Source organism: Equus przewalskii, chromosome 21, assembly GCF_037783145.1.
Source record: "Equus przewalskii isolate Varuska chromosome 21, EquPr2, whole genome shotgun sequence".
NCBI classification, from domain to species: Eukaryota; Metazoa; Chordata; class Mammalia; order Perissodactyla; family Equidae; genus Equus; species Equus przewalskii.
This window is the reverse complement of record NC_091851.1, coordinates 35,823,943-35,842,185: the sequence shown is the minus strand read 5'-3', so window position 1 is coordinate 35,842,185 and position 18,243 is coordinate 35,823,943. Positions and strand designations below refer to the sequence as shown.

Sequence of the window (18,243 nt, the reverse complement as noted above, 5' to 3'; positions counted from 1 at the left end):
GTGAAATGAGTTATTCTAGATCCACGGTAGCTGGCTCTTGCTGACGGGCTTCGTTTGTTCCACGAACGTGGTTTCGTCTCCAGGATGCTTTAATAAACCTTGAATTGCTAGCTATTAAAAATCAGCGTATTTTCACACAAAGTCTGGAATTGCAGCTTCTGGGAAACTTTGTGGCCCTGGGCCTGACTCGTGCCCTGGGTGGGGCTGAGCAGCCGCTGCCTCTGTTATGGATGGTGCTGGGGTCAGTGTTGTGCTGAGCCGCGGGGCCGTGGCGTGCAGAGCGGGACTCCCTGCATGTCTGAAGCCACCATCCTCCGCTTATATGTGGCTTCTCTGCCCCTTTGCCCCCAGCTACTGCCCCTCAGCAGGAAGCAGATGCCGAGGTGAGCACAGAAACACTAAACAAGTCATCCCAGGGGAGCTCTTCCAGCGCCCAGGCAGCCCCTCCGGAAGCGGCCAGTGCCTCGAAAGAGAAGGAGACGCCGGCTGAGAAAAGCAAGGACAGTGGCTCAGTGAGTATCCCCACGCCCTCGGCCAGCGACACTACCCTGGGAGCCAAGCAGAGGCTCAGGACCCGTCCCCATGCCTGCCAGCCCAGCAAGTCCCATATTGGAGGGGGTTTCTCTCTTCAAGGGGGGGTAATCTGAGAATCTTAGTCTGGCTCCTTCTAACCAGTGGGTGTGTGGGCAGGTGTGTATTTAGAACCACATTGTCCAGTAGAAGCTTCTGTGATGATGGAAATGTTCTGTATCTGCTCTGCCCAGGATGGCAGCCACTAGCCACGTGTGGCTCTGGAACACCTGAACTGTGGCTCGTCTGATCAAGGACCGGAATTTTAAATTTTATTTAATTATAATTAATTTAAATACAAAGAGTCACATGTGGCTAGTGGCTGCCACGGTGGACGGCGAAGGTCGCACCTCACAGCTCCCAGTGTCGTGTGGGATACGTAACGTGGATTGTGTGCAAACGTTATTTTAGGCGGCACACTGGTAACTTTTTACATTTTTAGCCCTGTATTTATTTCAGTGTGTATTAGGTAAAAATAAGTCTTTATCCCATCAGTCACCCTTTGATTTTGTTGATATTATTGCCTAGTAAGAGGTTAATGTGAACTAAAAATAAATTGATTTTGAAGTACTATATTTCCTTTTTGGATATGGCAAGAATCTGGAGGGTGTGCAGGTCAGTGAGTGAAGTGGAGGAAGCAGTGAATGTTCTAGAAGCTGAGGCTATAGGGTTGAGTAAGGGGCCACCCCAGTGCCGTGTTGAGCCTGCTCATTCCGGGAGTCACCATACAGTGTGGGGCACCCCAGCGGACCTGGCCTTCCCGCCGGGCAGAGGGCACGAAGGGGCCTTGTGGGCAGCGTGGATCCCTGGGCTTCCCTGGGGGGCTACATTGGCCCCAGGGCCTTGAGTCCATCTCTCTCTCTTTGTATTTCTAGACCCTCGACCTTTCTGGCTCCAGGGAGACGCCCTCCTCCATTCTCTTAGGCTCCAGCCAAGGCTCGGGTATGTTGCCCCCGTGGGTGAATGGTGCGTCCTCAGTCCGCGCAGGCAGAGGGGCAGCCATCTCCTCAGGGAGAGCTTTCATTATGGCGGGGGCTTCCCAGCGACTGTGGGTCCTCGGGGATCCCTGGGGGCGCCCTGGGCGGGGCTTGGGGGTGAGGGGTGGCTGGGCAAGTCGGCTTTCAGGCGCCCCTCCAAACTGCTTGGCATTGACTTGTCTTTGTTTTATTTATTGGGGTTCCACCTAAAACTTCCTTTGGACAGAGAGCTCTGTGCTGGCCCGGGCTGGGGTAGAAGACGCACATTTGGGTTGGGCAGGTCTTCTGCCCTCGGGGAAACGACCACAGTGAACGACACCAAGTGAAACTTTGTTCCTGAGGTCCCAACACCCGCATTTGGTGGATGAGGGCACTTGAGCCTTTAGAAAAAAGAAGAAAAGTTTTAGGTGGATGAAGTTGCTGTAAAAACCTTTCCTCTTGGCCAATCACCTGGTAGGCTGTTTTGGGGGATTTTCTGAGACTAACTTTCGTTTTTCTCTTCAGTGGGGTTTGAGCTGTCCTTTTTCCTAGCTCAAAGGATCTTTCTCCTGCACCCTCCTAAACTAGTTTTGGGTCATTCCAGAAGGGTTCAAAGAAAGTGCCTCTCTCGTTGGCGACAGTTGTGCTTGATTCAATGTCCTTCAGTTCCAGGATCTTTTTCTCTGCCAGATGATTCTCTTCAGCTGAAAACCAAAAATTTTATTTCACTTCTGCATATTAAGTACATAGACAAAGAAGTGATGTCCCTTGTTAGGGTGGCTGGAGAAGGTTTCCGGAAGGGGCTGGAGAGTGGGATTCGCATTGGGGGGGTGCATAGGAGGGAGTGGCCTGAGCCGACTGAGGGAGAATAGAAACTAGGTGGTAAATACGATTGAACCACCCCTTGAGAAAGGAACTCCCCGTCAGTCCCCGTCAGTCCCCGTCAGTCCCCGGACTCGGTCTCTGAGAACGAGTTCAGTCTGGTGCTAAGATGTCGTTCTCATCTCTTTGATCTTTTCTAGTTTCTTTTCAACAAAGACAGAGCAGGCTGCAGACTTATTAGCAGCATGGGACCCACCGAGAATTTAGTGCTGCAATTTGGTTTTTCTTGTGTTTATTTGTAGAGTTGCCTTTGGTGTATGGCAAGTATTACTGATTTTCTGCTTTTAAGTGGTGATACAAAAGTTTGTTTTATTTAAGTTTAAAAATGAGTTTAAAATAAAAACACGAACTAAGTCATAGGTGGGAGGATTGTGGGTGTGTGACAATTGTGAAGGAGGCGTGAGGACGGCCGAGTTCAGGAGATGCTGCTTCAGACTGGGGTGCTCTTAGCGGTTCGGAGCAGCACGGTGGTGGGATCCCCACGGAATCGGGGAGATCAATGATGCCGTGGTGTATGGAATCTTCTGGAATCAGCAGCATTGCATACAGGAAGGGGGTTGGGAGATGTGTCGTGTTCCAGTTCCGAGGTGATTGAGATATTAGCTAGCCGAGGGGTCCGCAAACTGCAAAGGGCCGCACGGTAAACATTTTAAGCTTTGAAGGTGACACGACACGGATTCTGTTGCAACTGCTGAACTCTGCCGTTGTCGCATAAAAGCAGATAGGACGTCAGTGGGTGTGGCTGTGCTCCAGTGAAACTGTATTTGAAAAACAGGCGATGGGCTGGATCTGGCCCGTGGGCTGTCCGAGGGGGTGGAAAGCAAGGTTCAGATTGGAGAGAGGAGGCAAGAAGCCTGGTAGATGCTGGTGACTTGCTGCTACGAGGGTGGGGGAGGAGAAGAGGATCCCAAGGAGTCTGGTGACACAAAGGGGTGGGGGGGCAGAGAGGAGGAGCCAGATCCCAAATTCTCCTCAGGTTCGTGGAGGGTGCATGGCACTGGGCTTTGTGTAGACGGTTGGAGGTCCACAGGGTTTGTTGAGTGACTCTGGGGCCAGGCCCTGGGCTGGGGCTGGGGACTTAGAGGGGAAGGAGCCAGGCAGCTCCTGTCTTTAGGAGCCGTCACGGGAAGTCAGCAGAGCTTAGTGTGAAGAGCGTGAGGCACATACACAGCGCATCATGTGTTATTTCCAACATCTCTGAGAGAGGAGTTGTTCCAATGAGGAAGCCGAGGCCCAGAGAGGTTAATGCACATGCCCGAGTAACTCAGCGAGTGACTGTTGGAGCCTGGACTTAGTCCACGTCTCTCTGACTCCAGACCTGGGCTCTCAACGACTGTGCTGGGGATTCTGAGGTTGACCTGTATGAAACTGCTATTTTTGTAATTCAGAAATGGTGGATTACTGGTACGTTGTGTGGCTCAGCTAAGACGACACTAGTCTGTGGTGGAAGCGAAGGCTGCGGATGTGGCCTTTTTTCCCCTTCCCATCTCCTCACTCTTTTCTCTCTTCACTTCCTGCCCTCCCCCCTTCCCCATAGTTTCCACGGCTCATCCCAGTGCGACCCCGTGAGCATAGCCTGGTCTCCCCATGCCTTCCTGCCTTCTCAACATGTCCGTTTGGCAGAACCCCGCCTCGGAGAAACCCCAGCCTTCTCCTTTTTACTCACCTGCACCCAGGCATCCGAGCTCAGCTGGAAAAAGTTACACGGGAGGACAGACTCGTCCTGCCACACACGCAAAAATCCTTGACCACTGACCTCAAGAGCAGAGGTTCTCATCTGCCTGGTTGTCTGACCAAATTTCTTCCTTCAACCCATGTTCCAGCCTCCCACCTGTCCCCTCCACCGTCACTGTGAGCAAAGAACACTGCCTCTTCCTGCAGGGGAGCACCAGCCAAGCTGTCCCCCCATCCCACCCTTCCTGCGGCTGCACCTCTCCTTTCCTCCCTGTTGTTGGTCAGGGCCTGAATTCCTGCTCTCAGCTGCTTCCTTCCCTGGGCATTTGAACGTCCCCCTGTGTCTCCGGGTTTCTCCCTTGACACCCTGCATCCTCCCCAGAAGGGTCTGTGATGCTGGCGCTGCTGTGTGCCGGCGTTGTCTGCTATGGTAGCTGTGAGCACCAGTGGCTGTTGGACCCTTAAACTGTGGCCAGTGTGACTGAGGAGTGGAATTGAACATTTTGTTTGACTTGAACTTTAAATAGCAACATTGTAGCTGGTGGTACCATACTGAGCAGCACGTGGGAAGACCTGTCCTGTCGACTTCCCCCGCCCACTTAGGCGTCTCCTTACGAGCTGTCCTTCCATCTTGCCTCCATTTCCCCTTCTCACCCGCTCCTGCAACATGCTTTCTGTTTCAATACGCCACCTGAAAGTCTTTTACCATGGTCACCATTGAGCCCTGAGTCATTGACAAGCAAGGACATTTTAAATTCTAAAGGTCGTTTTGAGACCTTGTTTGACAAAGAAGCTCGGATCGGTTAGAGTCACAGAATTTCCACATCGGAAGGGTCCCTCTCTACGGGTCTTGGGGAAAGAAAGAGGTGGAACCGGGACTACAGTTAAGGAGATGTCTGCAGTTAGGACGTTGGAGGAGGCGGGACAGAAGGCGCCTCAGGGAGGTGGGAGCGCCAGGCAGCTCCTTGGCAGAAACTGCACCGAGTTCAGGCGCTGTGGCCGCTGGGTCCGAGCAGCAGGGAGGCGCGCAGGAGTCCGTGGGCCCGGGCAGGACAGCTGTTTTCTCCTCAGAGCAGTTCGTGCTGACGCTTGTGCCAAAGCAGAAAGACGGACTTGTTTTCGGTCCTCTCCCAATCCCTCGTACGTCTGACCTGACTTCTGCCAGCTGTTGCTGTTTGGTGACAATGCAGATAAAATCTCCTGGGGGGAAGGGGGCTTCACAAAACATTGAGGTTTCTAAGCGAGCTCCTCGTATGCCCCTGGTCCGAGGATGGTCAGACGGGGAGTCTAGCTGGGAGGGAGAAAGGTTTGGTGGGGGTCTGAGCGTCCTCCCTGGGGGCGCGTGGGCCTCTCCTGTTTGCCTGTCTTCTCACTTTAATCAAAGCAATGCATGCGTATAGTTAGAGAAAATAAAATCGCACAGGGAATACCAGTGTCTGGTCCCAACCTTCACCGCTGCCTTGTGCGTCTGGTACTTATCTCCTTCTTTATAAATAATGTGCTTCCCTATACTTCTGTTTCTGGACTTTATCTTTAGACGTTGCTTGTTGACTTCTCACTTTAAAAGATGAGCGTTGAGGTCATTTATGACTTTTTTTCTCCCTCTCCTTCCAAACTACTCTTGTCACTATTTTGTGTTCTCTGCCTTACCTTGGTCAAATAAAACTCTCTGTGGTTCTTGTTCTGTCGGCTAGAGACAGCATCTCTCAGCAGCCCGTCTCCTCCTCCCCGCTTCGACCCCGTCGTATCCAGACTTTCCACCTTCTCTGCTCTGACTTCCCATCATCGAGGCTGAGAACACGTGCGTTCTTTTCTCTAAGTGCAGTTGACTCTGCTCGCTTTCGGCTGTCGGCCGAGTCTAAGACAGTGAAATGCGATAATCCGTGTTTCCATCATTATGATCATGCCGTTTGTTGCAGAGTCAAATAGTGAGTGTACTGTGGTTGCATGTCCATTCTTGTCCAGCTTTCCTTTTTCCTGGACTGTCTCTGTTTTTTGCTTTATCATATCTTCCCTTCCTTTTCTACCAAACTCTTCACCATATCAGTTATTTTGAGACTCCTTTCCTCTCACTGATTTTGACTCTTCAATGTCAGATATCATTTGTGGGTGACCTACCATTGTAGCTGAGGGTGTGGCCCACTTGGTGTCTCGTCTGTAGCCCCGTCCTCAGTCCGCCTCACCGCAGGCACACCGCCCTCCCCTCGCTGTCCTTGGCAGCAGACGGTGCCCCGAGGAGTCTGGACTCCTGGGCGCTGCCTCCCGCCTTGCTGTGGTGCTGGCACCTCTGTGCCCTGGCTCAGTTAGGCTCTGGGCAGCTCTAGTGGTTCTGAGGGTTTTGCTTTCAAGATTCTGAGACGTAGAGCCTTACAACGTTGCTTTTATGTCATTATGTACCTCCTTTCCCACCTGTAATGCTGGGCTGCGTCCAGTTATCCAGCTCATGGTTCAGCAGGCCTTTGACAAGCCTGAGCCTCCCGTGAATGCGTTACGTTGGAGAATGGTGACTCAGGAAGCAGCCCCCAGGTCTGAGGACAGTAGCCTATCGAGGAGCAGAATAGGGAGCACTTGGGGTTGAGCTCTCTGACACACTCTGAGGCTACCTGTGCTATCTCTTCAGTTAGCAAAAGGTGTGACAAGCAGCCTGCCTATGCCCCAACCACCACAGACCACCAGCTGCACCCCACCTACCCCGCCCAGAAGTGTAAGTATGACCCTGTCTCATGGAAGCTGCCGGGGAATTTTTCCTGGCATGCAGAAGGCTTGTGTGTGTGTGTGTGTGTGTGTGTTTTCTTTGTGGGCATGTCTTCTCCTGTTCTCTTGAGTGATGGTCTTGCCTTTCCTTGCAGCATCTCTTAGCTGTGCCTCTGTGGCCGTCGGAAACTGCAGTGGGAACTGAGAGAGCCAAGCGTGTAGTGTGGCTTCTGGAGGGGATCATTCTCGCTCTTTTCCTAAAGGGTTCTAGGTTAACACCGAGCCTGCCCCAAAGTCACTGGCCACACCAGCCAAGCACCCTGTGTCCTCTTTCTGTGAGGAGCTGGGCTCTCAGACGCAGCCTGGCTCTGTGATGCAGGCTCTGTGCTAAGCTCAGCCCTGCTCCCATTTCTTCTGGTGCCCCAGCCGCTCTCTGCTTTCACCGGAGCCGGGCGAGCAGGGGGGACTTGATGTGGCTTGACGCCATTGTCGTAGGATTTTCTCATGTATGGTGGTGACCGACTTACACCACTGCCCAAAGTCCTTCCGGAAGAACTCACGGTGTCGGCATCACAAACAGGGAAGGAGGCGTGGAAGAGGTGGATTCAGGGCTGTCAGGAAGACTCGGCCCTTGACCCCAGCTCTGCCCACCCGAATCCCGCCTCCTTTCGGTCACTGATGCGTGTGATTCCAAAGCGCTGTGCCCTGAGTTGACTACAGCACTGTGGAGATCCTTATCATTCTCTTCCCTGCTTATCTTCCAGAAACAGAACGCATGGCCAAACACACGTGGCCCTTTTTACGGGGCGATAAGAAACGTCGTCCCGGGCGAGGACGCGGTCCTTTCCTCCCTCCCTCTGACTCTGTCTGTAAGCTTGCCAGTCGGTTTCTCTCAGTCACGTATTATCACCCCACCTCAAGACATTGCAGAAGAAAGTTTTGCCCCACTCTGTCCACACGTGGGAAAGGATCTCAGCTGCGATGGTCTTACTTGTTTGCTGACGGGTCTCGCGGTCGACCTGGACGTCCAGCTGCGGCTGCGGCCTGAGCTGCTTCGCTTGCACAGATGGCTCCTTCGGCTTTTCCATCACCTTCCTCGTTGCTCACTCAGCCTGTGTTGAGCTGCTTGTGGTACACACGTCCTTGGAGCTCTCTTCGGTCTTACTCTGGTTCTGCCTCCTTCAGTGACCCTTCACCTTGTCTTTCCTGGGAGCCAGTGGGTCTGCGTTCCCAGCTGGACTTGACCGTTCTCGTCTACATTTCTTCTCTTCTATATCCACTCCCTTGGGTGGTTTGGTTATAAGCCTGTTTGTTGAGTTGCCTATAAATTTAATGATTAAAGAAACTCTGTTAGTACAAGTAAGTGGATCGAATGCCAAATTTTGGTGCCTTTTTCCAGTGGCCAAGGTTTGGCTACAAGTGCATGGGATCTTGGTGTCGTTCAGCCACGTAATAAGGGCTTACAGTTCCCGGTGCCACACAGAAATGCCTTCCTTGGCAATTTAGTACCTTTCTCACTAATCTTTGTTCTCTGTGAGCGTGACCCCAATTTTTCCAATCAGCTGTTGTTAAACCCTCGAAAATTAAGTTGTTCTACCTCTGTATTCTGCAGAGCCACAAATTTAAGGACGTCTCTGGTGGCGGTATTTTAGGCATCAGTGTCGTGTGGAATGGGGAGGGGAGGGTGGCTTCCCGGGTAGGAGATGCGGGTCACAGGGTGGGGCAGTTCCCCTCGGTGGAAGCGAGCAGGGGTGCTGACATGCCTTTCTGTTTTCTCCCCCCAGACCATTCCCGGAGCAGTAAATCCAGTTGCTGGAGCAGCAGCGACGAGAAGCGAGGCTCGTCGCGTTCTGAGCACAACGCCAGTACCAGCTCGAAGAGTCTTCTCCCAAAAGAGTCTCGGCTGGATACCTTCTGGGACTAGGGACAAATTGCGACACAAGCCACCCACCCCTTGAAGGAAAAAAACCAGACACCAGGAAAACAGGAAACAGCAAAGAAATGTGAGACAGAACCACCACCTTCAGACTCGAGAATTCCCAGCCTTCGGACTGGGCCTTGGCACCTGCACATAGGGCGGCCTACACTACACAGCGTTCAGCATTAGCCTTGACTGAGGACTGCTGGACCCACACGAAACCTATGCTTTAGATGTAAATAATGTACAATCTGTGGATGTCCTTGAACCTAGAGTACTTTCCCCTTTTTATATTTGTATCGACTTTAACTTATAAAAAAGAAAAAAGAAAAACAATTAAAAAAACCCCCAATAACATAAAGAATGTTTTGGTGTTGGAGAAGGGATGGTCAGGCAGCCCCTGCGTCACGCGGTGGTGTGGAGACGGGGCCCTGGGATCACTGTGGCACACAGGTCCTCCTCCCTGGCTGCCCCGGGGGAAAGTGAGCCCTTGTCACTCGTCTGTCTGTGCGCAGCACGTTGGGATCAGGAGTTGTGGTGCAGATTCTGTGCCGTCGTGGGCACGTCACATCAAGCCATCGGCCCCTTTCAGATACTCTGTTATGATGTTAGGAAATGCAAGCTCTCTGGACCCGAAGGACACAGGGAGAGGCTGGTTTATTTTGTGTGATTTCAATGATGACTCTACTCCTAAAAGGGAAAAAATGATGTCCTTGTTTACAGAAGACAGACAGAAGCCAGCCCCGCTCAGCTCAGTCGCAGAAGAGAAGAACAGAGAGACTGTTAGAGTCATCAGCTTTGAAACAAAGAGCGACCTTTTCTTTGCTTTCTGGTTCCTTTAAACACACTCACACACACTTGGTAAGAAGAGACGCTCTGCTTTTCGGGAGCAGGAACTCAAAGGCAAGACGCACGCAGAGGACGTTTGAGTCTGGGATGAAGCATGTATGTATTATTTATGTGATGGAATTTTACGTTTTTATGGAAGCATGAACAAAGGCAGTGCGAGAGAAGGCCAGACCCCACCATGCTGTCTGTTACACTACGTATGCTGTAGTCCCATTTTGTATGTTGTGTAAAACAAAAAGCATTGAGCAAACACAAAGGTGATGTATGTATATGAGAAAATTAATTGTACGATATCATTCCAGTACATTCGGTTGTACATTTTAGTCTCGTTTACTTTCTCTTCATTGTTGATAACGAGGATGCGGTCTGTACAGTGTCCAGCTAGTTATCCATATTAGAGAAGAAATAAAAAGAGCGTATTAGAAGAAAACAGGAGAGAAAGAACATTTGTGAATTGCAGTTGTCAAAAAAAAAAAAAATAGCCTAGCTGGCCTTATTTGTGAAGCATAATTGCTTTTAGCATATGGAAGTATTTTTTCACATTTTCTTTGTATAAAATTTGTATTAAACTTAAATATCTTTTTTGATGATGGTCTTTCTTTGTGACTGAGCCAGTGGACTCACACGGTGTGCTCTTTTGGGTTCCTCCCCTTCCCCTCGGTTTTTTCAGATTCTTCACCTTTTTTTAATTAAACTGTTTTGGAAAAATGGCTTGGTCGTCCTCAAATGTACAGTTTTCCATTTGGTTGGGATGGCCGTGCCAGGTGTGCACGACTAAACACAGGGCCGGGGCCACGAGAGGTGAGGGCATCTCCACAAGTGGGCGCTTTCCTGGGACGTCCAGTTCCTTGGCCGTTGTTGACAGACGTGAAACAGAAGGGAAGTCCTGGCTGAGTCTTAGGCGAACGGGGAGGGGAGTGAATTGTCTCTTCATGGCCAAGATGGAGGCCAGAGCTCAGTTGAATGGGCAGTGCGTGACCTTGGCCCAGGCAGATGGCCACTTAATTTTCATGTGTCACAAAATATTATTTTGAATTTTTCCAACCGTTTAGAATGAAACACTGTTCTCAGCTCATGCGTCGTACAAAAGCAGGGGATGGGCTGGATTTAGCTAGCAGGCCATTTGCTGACCAGTGCTATGAAAGGAACAAAACAGGGATGGTTTAGAACAGGACCAAGGGTGAAGGCGGCTACCCTAGCTGGGACTATGCCAGGGCCCTCTCTTGGGAAGGGACATTTGACCTGAGACCTGAAGGAAGAGCTGGATGTGGGAAGAAAAAGTAGGTGAGCGATCCAGACAGTGACCAGCAAGTGCAAGGGCCCTGGGGTACTGTGAGCTTCACATGTCAACGAGGAGCAAGGAGGCTGGGTGGCCTAGAGGAGTGAGGTGGAGGAGGGCAGTGGTCTGAGGCATTCTCGTGGTGGGCTGCAATCTCCCCGTGACCTGGGGTGTGAGCCAAGCCAGAAAGGGCTACTCACTACCCTGATGTGACCTCCCATTGGCTGTTGTAGAAACAGGCCCCAAAAGTGACTAGCTCAAGGCCACAGAGCCACTGAAGGAGTCTAACTGGACTCCTATGTAAGTGCTCTTTCCAGTAGGTGGGGCATTGTCATCTTTTAAGTTAAAACAGTGTCTAGCTTCCTTTTTTTGGGCATGCAGGTGCGCCCTCCCTGCATTACCTCATTTTATCCTGAAGACCACAGAGGGGGCGGCGCCACAGCCCCATTTTAGGAGACGAGGGCGAGGCTGCGAGAGGGAAGGTACGGTCACCTCATTGTCATCCTTCTGCTCCAGCCAGCCAGACCCCTGCCCGTCTCCAGGCCGCTAGAGTTGCTGCTTCCTTGGCCTGGTACCCCCGTCCGGGGCTGGCGGCTTATTCTTCGGGTTCTTTCAGATGTCACCTCTGAAGTCGCCACCCCTCACCCTTATCCTCTCTCTCATCCTCTTCCTAGTTTCCCTCATGTTCCTGAGCAAAGTCTGTACGTATTTATGACTTTATCTCGTGTGTGTGTGTCTGTCCTACTCGAATGTGAGCTGTGGGAGGGGACAGCTCTCCACTGCCATGTCCTCGGCTTGGAAGAGCCAATGATGAAGGTCACACGACCCCTAAGTGGGGGGGCAGCCCCTGAGCCTTGCTCACCTTGAGTGTCCCGGCCCCCAGCCACAGCCCCGCTCCCAGAGAAGAAAAGACCTGAGAAGGATGCGGCTGACAGGTAGAGAAGTAGCTGCTTTTAAAAAAACGTTGAGTTTTACTTCTCCTTCTTATTTGACTAGGTAATACAGTCACGTGCCTGGAATGTGAAAGATACGAGGCGCCCCCAGTGTGAAGTCCTCCCTGGTCCTCTCGGGTCCCTTCCTGTGTGTCCCTGAGTCACTGCACGCACAGACCAATGCAGACAGCAAGTTTTCCTGCCGTGTTTATACATAAATGGCAGCATTTGATCACACACACTTCTGTCCCCTTTTTAATTGCCCTGAAGCCTGGGGTATGGCCATGTTGGTACCCGTCCAGCGCTGCCTCGTTCCTCTTAGCAGGTGTGCGATCCTGTGACACGGGAGAGGACGGTTCATGTCCCAGCCCCCAGTTGACATGTCCAGATCGTCTGCAAACACTGGCCAGGGCAGACCGACCTGCGCTTGGGGGTGAGTCACGAGCCATGTGAGGGGACCTGCGGGAGTCATCCCAAGTGGCTGCACCAGAGTCAGTCAATGAGTGGCTAGAAAAGAGAAGGACTTGGGGGTTCCAGACAGGGCTGCAGGGCCTTTGCCCTCTGACTTTGGTCTGGGTCCAGGGTCGTCAGATGCTCAAAGACTCGGAACCTCTGAATGAGGAGAAGAGGGGGACACCCTGAGGTTTGGCAACCCTGCGGAAGGGGCCACGGTCCTTGCTCTTTCAGCAATGGCCCTGCATCAGGCTGGCCCTGAGACCTTCGATGCAGCAGGCACTCTCGCCACCTGGTGGCCTCCAGCAGAACTGCAGCCCCCAGAGCCGGAGCCGGACCATGGGCCACAGGGAGAAGGTGGGCCGAGGCTGGCGTTCAGGCGACTTCCTGAGCACAATGTATGAGCCAAGCACGGGGGACACAGCGCCGAACACAACAATCTCGGCCTCTGTCCTCACTGATCTGACATTTGGGAACGAGTCCAATATGCATATAATAGAATCCTGGGCGGGACAGACATGTTGAAGGTCAACCAGCAGGGTCTGGAGGGGAAGCAGCTGTGGGACTGCGGACAGGCTCTCCGAGGAGCTGGTCTTTGAGCAGCAGCAGGAAGGAGGTGGGGACTGAGCCGTGATGTCTGGGTTAGCGATTATTTTCCCTTTTTCTCCCCAAAGCCCCCCGGTACATAGTTGTACAATCTTCGTTGTGGGTCCTTCTAGTTGTGGCATGTGGGACGCTGCCTCAGCGTGGCCTGATGAGCAGTGCCATGTCCACGCCCAGGATTCGAACCAACGAAACACTGGGCCGCCTGCAGCAGAGCGCGCGAACTTAACCACTCGGCCACGGGGCCAGCCCCCTGGGTTAGCGGTTTTTAACAGTGGCTGAACATTAGAAGCACTTGAGAAGATATGAAACAACAAGCCAAAAGTGCCCAGATGCCAGCCCGCTCCCTGAATAATGCCGCCCGACTGTCCGGGGTGGGGCATGGGTGTCGGTACTTTTTAAAGCTCCCCAGGTGACCTAATGGGCAGCTGAGTTCAGAGCCACGAACCTGGCTGGAAGAAGATCCTGGGCAGGAGGAGAGCAGAGGTGGGGCCTGCATGCTCCGGGGGAGGAGGCAGGGCCAGTGAGGCAGGATGGAGCGATGCAGGGCTGGGGGTGGCGTGGGGAGCTGATGAGATCAGAGGGAGAGAGGGGTCGCACTGTGCTTCAAAGGACATGGTGGGTAGTTTTGTCAACAGCTTTATTGAGCTATAATTCACATACCATACAACCCACCCATTTAATATCATTCAGTGGTTTTTGGTATATTACATTATTAACTTTTTAAAAAACTGTGATAAAATATATATAACAGAAAATTTGCCCTATTAACCATTTTTAAGTGTACAATTAATTTAGTGGCATTAATCAGAGTTATGTTTTGAACATAAAAATTTTTCCAGGGCTAGCCTGGTGGCGCAGCGGTTAAGTGTGCACGTTCTGCTTCGGTGGCCTGGGGTTCGCCGGTTCGGATCCCGGGTGTGGAGATGGCACCGCTTGTCAAGCCATGCTGTGGCAGGCATCCCACATATAAAGTAGAGGAAGATGGGCATGGATGTCAGCTCAGGGCCAGTCTTCCTCAGCAAAAAGAGGAGGATTGGCGGCAGATTTTAGCTCAGGGCTAATCTTCCTCAAAAAAAAAAAATTTTTTTTCCAAACCTAAACATTCATCAACCACCTTCCTAGCAGGTACATCAGGACACCACCTATATTAATACGCATTTTCTTTAATCTGTCAAAACAAAGGTTACCCATATTCCTTCCAGTGCCACTGGTGTGGGCGCCTTGCACATGCTGAGCTCCGTGCTGAGGGATTTCCATGCTGCAGTCTTTGGTCTTTGTGATAACTCCACGGGGCAGGCACTGATCAGTCGCATTCTCCAGTCGAGGAAAGTGACTTGCCCAAGGGCACTCACAGGTCTGTGCCAGGGCCAGGATTCAAGCTAGACCGCCTGATTCCCAAGCCAGTGCAGTGACCCATCAGCTCACACTGCCCGTGCGTCGCGGCCCCGGTCGGGTGTCGTTCTAAGGCTTGGGAAACCCAGACTGGAGGGTTACATGAATTTAGAGGCGGTCAGGGCTTTAGTTGCAAAGAACAGAATCCATTCTAGCTCATTTAGGCAGAAAAGGAGTTTATTAAAGGATATCAAGTGACTCACAGATCTCCAGGAGGGAGGGCCAGAGACACTGGCTAGGAGACCACACGGCCACGAACAACGTCCAAATTACAGTGCAGGGCCTTCCCATCACTGCCACCCGGCCCAGACACCGCCGCTCTCACCAATGACATCGGGCACGTCCCTTCTGCCTCGCTGCTAGATTAGATTCCACACACCACAATCCACTTCCATTGCTTTCACATGTGGGTGTGTCTGACTGGCTGAGCCCAGGCTCCATCTGGATGTATTTGACTGGCTGCGCCTGGGTACCATCTGGGTCTATCTGATTGGTTGAGCCTAGGTCACATGCTTACAGCCTAACTGCAAGGGAGGCTGGGAAAGTGAGATTCAGGCTGCTTCTGGTACAGATTACTAAGGCGGGAGATTGTCCTAAGGAAAGCTTTTGGGCTGACAAAAACGTTGATGGTGCCCACTGCAGAACTGTCCAAAGTCTCTGTCAGTCAGGTCAGTCGTAGAGAGCAGAATCCACCCAGCCAGTAAAGCAGGGTGGTCTGTAATCCGTACCGGCGACATGGTGAGGCTGGAACTACATTTCCCAGAATCCCTTTCCACCAACGGTTCCGACTTAAAATTGACCAAAAGAGGAACTTGTGCGAGATTTAGAAGGCGGAAGGGAAGCAGCCGTCTCTTCTCTTGCAAGGTCGCTGTCGTTAGATGTGGCAACAGACTGTGCAGACAGGCCAGCAGGCTCCCGCTTGTCCTTGCTGTCCTCCGCACTGCGTCCAGGTCTTCTTGCTGACCCCTGGCCACCAGCACCTGGCCCACGGCCGGACACTTGGCTGCAGAGGCAATGTTTCCCCATCGATGTCTCTACTAGGGCCCTCGGCACACTCACTTTGGTGGTGGAGGTGTAACTGCCATCATAAATTACTCACCCCAAACTCGTGGGTCAGACCTGGTTGCTTTCCTGGTTGGCTCTGATTGGCACATTACAGGCATTTACAGAATCACAGAGAGGGCTGAGGAAGCCGCACTGCAGGACTGAGCCGCCGGGCTGGGCTGCCGCTCCCACGGAACGAGGAAGCATTGCTGCCGACGGGAGGGGCAGATGGCCCAGCGCGCTCGGGGCTGCACCTGCAGGCTGGATGCCCTCTCAGTGCCGACCATGGGGTCTCTTGTGCCCGCAGCTGGCTGGTGGGCCCTTAAATGCTCCAGAGCCCTGGCTGTAAGGCGGTCTGAGGAATGGAGTTTTCAGCGTCCGCAGGGTGTGGTGGCGCCTGGGTGGGCCTGGAGGGTACCTGCAGCGGCTAAAAGAGGCAGCTGCCGTGTGGCGCCACCTGATCACGTGCAAATGCAGGCCCGCTGTCACCAGGTGGTCCACTCTTTTGAGAAGTTGAAAATTTAGATTTTGAGTTAAATCTCTCAGGTTTTAAATCATGGGATCAAAGTTTGCAAACATAACATGAAGAACAATAAATCTTATCTGTGGGCCAGAGCTGGCCTGTAAGCCGCTAGCTTGCAACCTCGGGGTGAGGAGCATTAACTGAGGAGCCTGAGAAGCTGGGTTGGAGTCTGCGCTCTGCCACCTTCCAGCTGGGAGGTCATGGGTGAGCCACAACCACTCTCGGGGCCTCAGTTTCCCCCTCTGTAAAATGGGGCTTATAAAAACAACATTGCTTGCCAAACTCTTTTCTAAACTAGTATTTTCCAAACAGTGGGTTCTGAAATCGATTTAGTGGATGGTGACCTGCTTAATTTAAAAATAAAATAGAACAGGATGGAAAAGAACAGGGTGTATCAGAGCGGTACGGGGAGGCATTGCTTTGTGAAACATTCAGTTACACACACGATGTACTATGTACATAAACACGTGTATCTGTCTTGACGTAACAAGCCTTTCTCATTGTGGAGAGCGGTCAAAAAGCATTATTCGTGTCTGACCGCATTCAGTGCTTTCAACAAATCTGTGAGGTTGGCTCCATCTTAGCCCCATCTTACAGCTGAAAAAGCCGAGGGTCAGAGAGGTGAAGTTCCCACAGACAGTAAAAGGAAGACCTGGGATTTGACCCAAGGCGCAGGTCCTAACCATTACGCGATCCTGCCTCTCCAGACTGTTATTACAATTGTATTATTAAAAATCAGACCAGCTGGGGGCCAGCCGTGTGGCTGAGTGGTTAATTTTGCACACTCCGCTTTGGTGGCCTGGGTTCACCAGTTGGGATCCAGGCTGCGGACTACGTACTGTTCATCAAGCCATGCTGTGGCAGCATCCCACATGGAAGAACTAGAATGACCTACAACTAGGATATGAAAGTATGTACTGGGGCTTTGGGGAGAAAAGAGGAAGATTAGCAACAGATGTTAACTCAGGGCCAATCTTAACAAAAAAAATAAAAAAAATTAGAGCTGCTAACTTTTAAAGTCAGGCAGAGTTTAGGAATAAGCACTTCCAAGCCCTGCGGTTGCCAGATTGCTCTGGAGGCCACCGTAGTGTCCACCGTCTCCTGGTGTAGACCCTGCTTTCTGCTGGGATCCCCATTGTGGCCACGGCGGAGAGTCTGCTTATTAACTCTTGGGCCTGAACACACCGTGGATGGCGCTGCCATTTCATGGAAGCAATCTCAGAAGCACAGGCGCGGCCTGGAGGAGATGCCTTGGAATTCTTTCAAGGGCGACCCCAGGTGGTTTCCAGGCCCTGTTGAGCCTGGGCCAGCTCCGGGGTCACACTGCCCTCTGGTGGTCACTGGTATGCACAGCTTCGCCGGTGTTGAGCTGGCATCAACCGGGGCCAAAGGCACGTGGGGAAAGGGTGGCCTGTTCTCAACTCAGTTCTCCTGCCCGGAATGAACCATGTACCCATGCACGACCTGGGGCACCTCGGAAACGTCAGGGGTGAACGAGGACGGACACAGAGGGCACCTTCACCCTGAGTCCATGTACGGGAACTTCGAGATGTGGCCCAACTATCTTGGTGACAGTCACCGGGAGAGCGGTGGCATGTGGGTGGAGGCTGGGAAGGACCACGAGGGAGCCTTCCAGAGCCCTGGACACATCTTCCATCTTGGTCTGGGTGGTGGTTACCCCAGTGTCCCCAGATGTAAAAATACATCAAGATGCGTCCTTGAGGTTCGTGTAAACTGTGTAGATTATAAAACAAAACTTAAAATCTCCTTTAAGCTCCTGAGGAGCCCAGGGCCATTGTTTCTGACATGCTGCCTCCGCCCTTCCCCCTCCAAACCCTTCCCCCACGGCAGCCAGCGCGACTTTTAAAACATAGATCAGGCCACTCTCCTATTTAAAACTCTCGGGTGGGGGTGTCTTCTCATTGGAATAAAGTCCAAACTCCAATAAAATCCCAAATCCATGACCAAAAGGGTCCAACCAGATCAGGCCAGGCCCTGCCCTCCGACCCCGGGGCCTCTGTGCTGGCCGCCAGCTCCCCTCTGTCCCTCGGGCTTGGAAGCCCCCGCTTGCTCGCGGGTAGCGTGTACCTCCTGCGTGTCACCCTGGGGGGCTTTCTTGGCTTCTCTTGTCACCTGGGTCTGAGCTCAGATGTCCCCTCCTCACGGTGACCAGACGCCCACCGGGCCCCATGCTGTTCGCCCCATCACCCCAGTGCTTCCTCTCAGACTCCAGCCAGTGTCTGAGGAGGAGCTGGCCTGCATCGTTAGGGGACGCAGCCCACCTCGCGCTCTGAGAGTCATTCTCACCCAGCAGGCCGTCCCTCTGTTCCTGTGTCCGCCCGCGGCTGAGCGCGGGGCTGCTGCATGGCCCTGACCCTTTCACCGACGGAGTCTGCGGTCTTTCCAAAGGATGTTCTCAGGACGGACACAGGCCTCCAAGACCCACCTGCCGTCCCCGCTGAGGGGCACAT

The 18,243-nt window shown here is 52.5% G+C and overlaps 1 protein-coding gene across 50 annotated transcripts in view; it reads left to right on the top strand.

Moving 5' to 3' along the window:
* The window catches only part of ZMYND8 (zinc finger MYND-type containing 8), a 116,461-nt gene extending 106,331 nt beyond the window's left edge, over positions 1-10,130 (top strand). For 30 of the 50 annotated variants that reach the window (XM_070589399.1, XM_070589408.1, XM_070589405.1 and 27 more), the window contains 3 exons: positions 352-512; positions 1,446-1,512; positions 8,561-10,130. In XM_070589399.1, coding sequence (XP_070445500.1) covers positions 352-512; positions 1,446-1,512; positions 8,561-8,700 — 368 coding nt within the window. In that variant the 3' untranslated portion in view covers positions 8,701-10,130. Of the gene's footprint in view, positions 1-351; positions 513-1,445; positions 1,513-6,702; positions 6,787-8,560 lie in introns of all 50 variants that reach the window. The other 20 variants (XM_070589406.1, XM_070589362.1, XM_070589383.1 and 17 more) reach the window with 1 other exon arrangement.
* Positions 10,131-18,243: the final 8,113 nt, after the last annotated feature.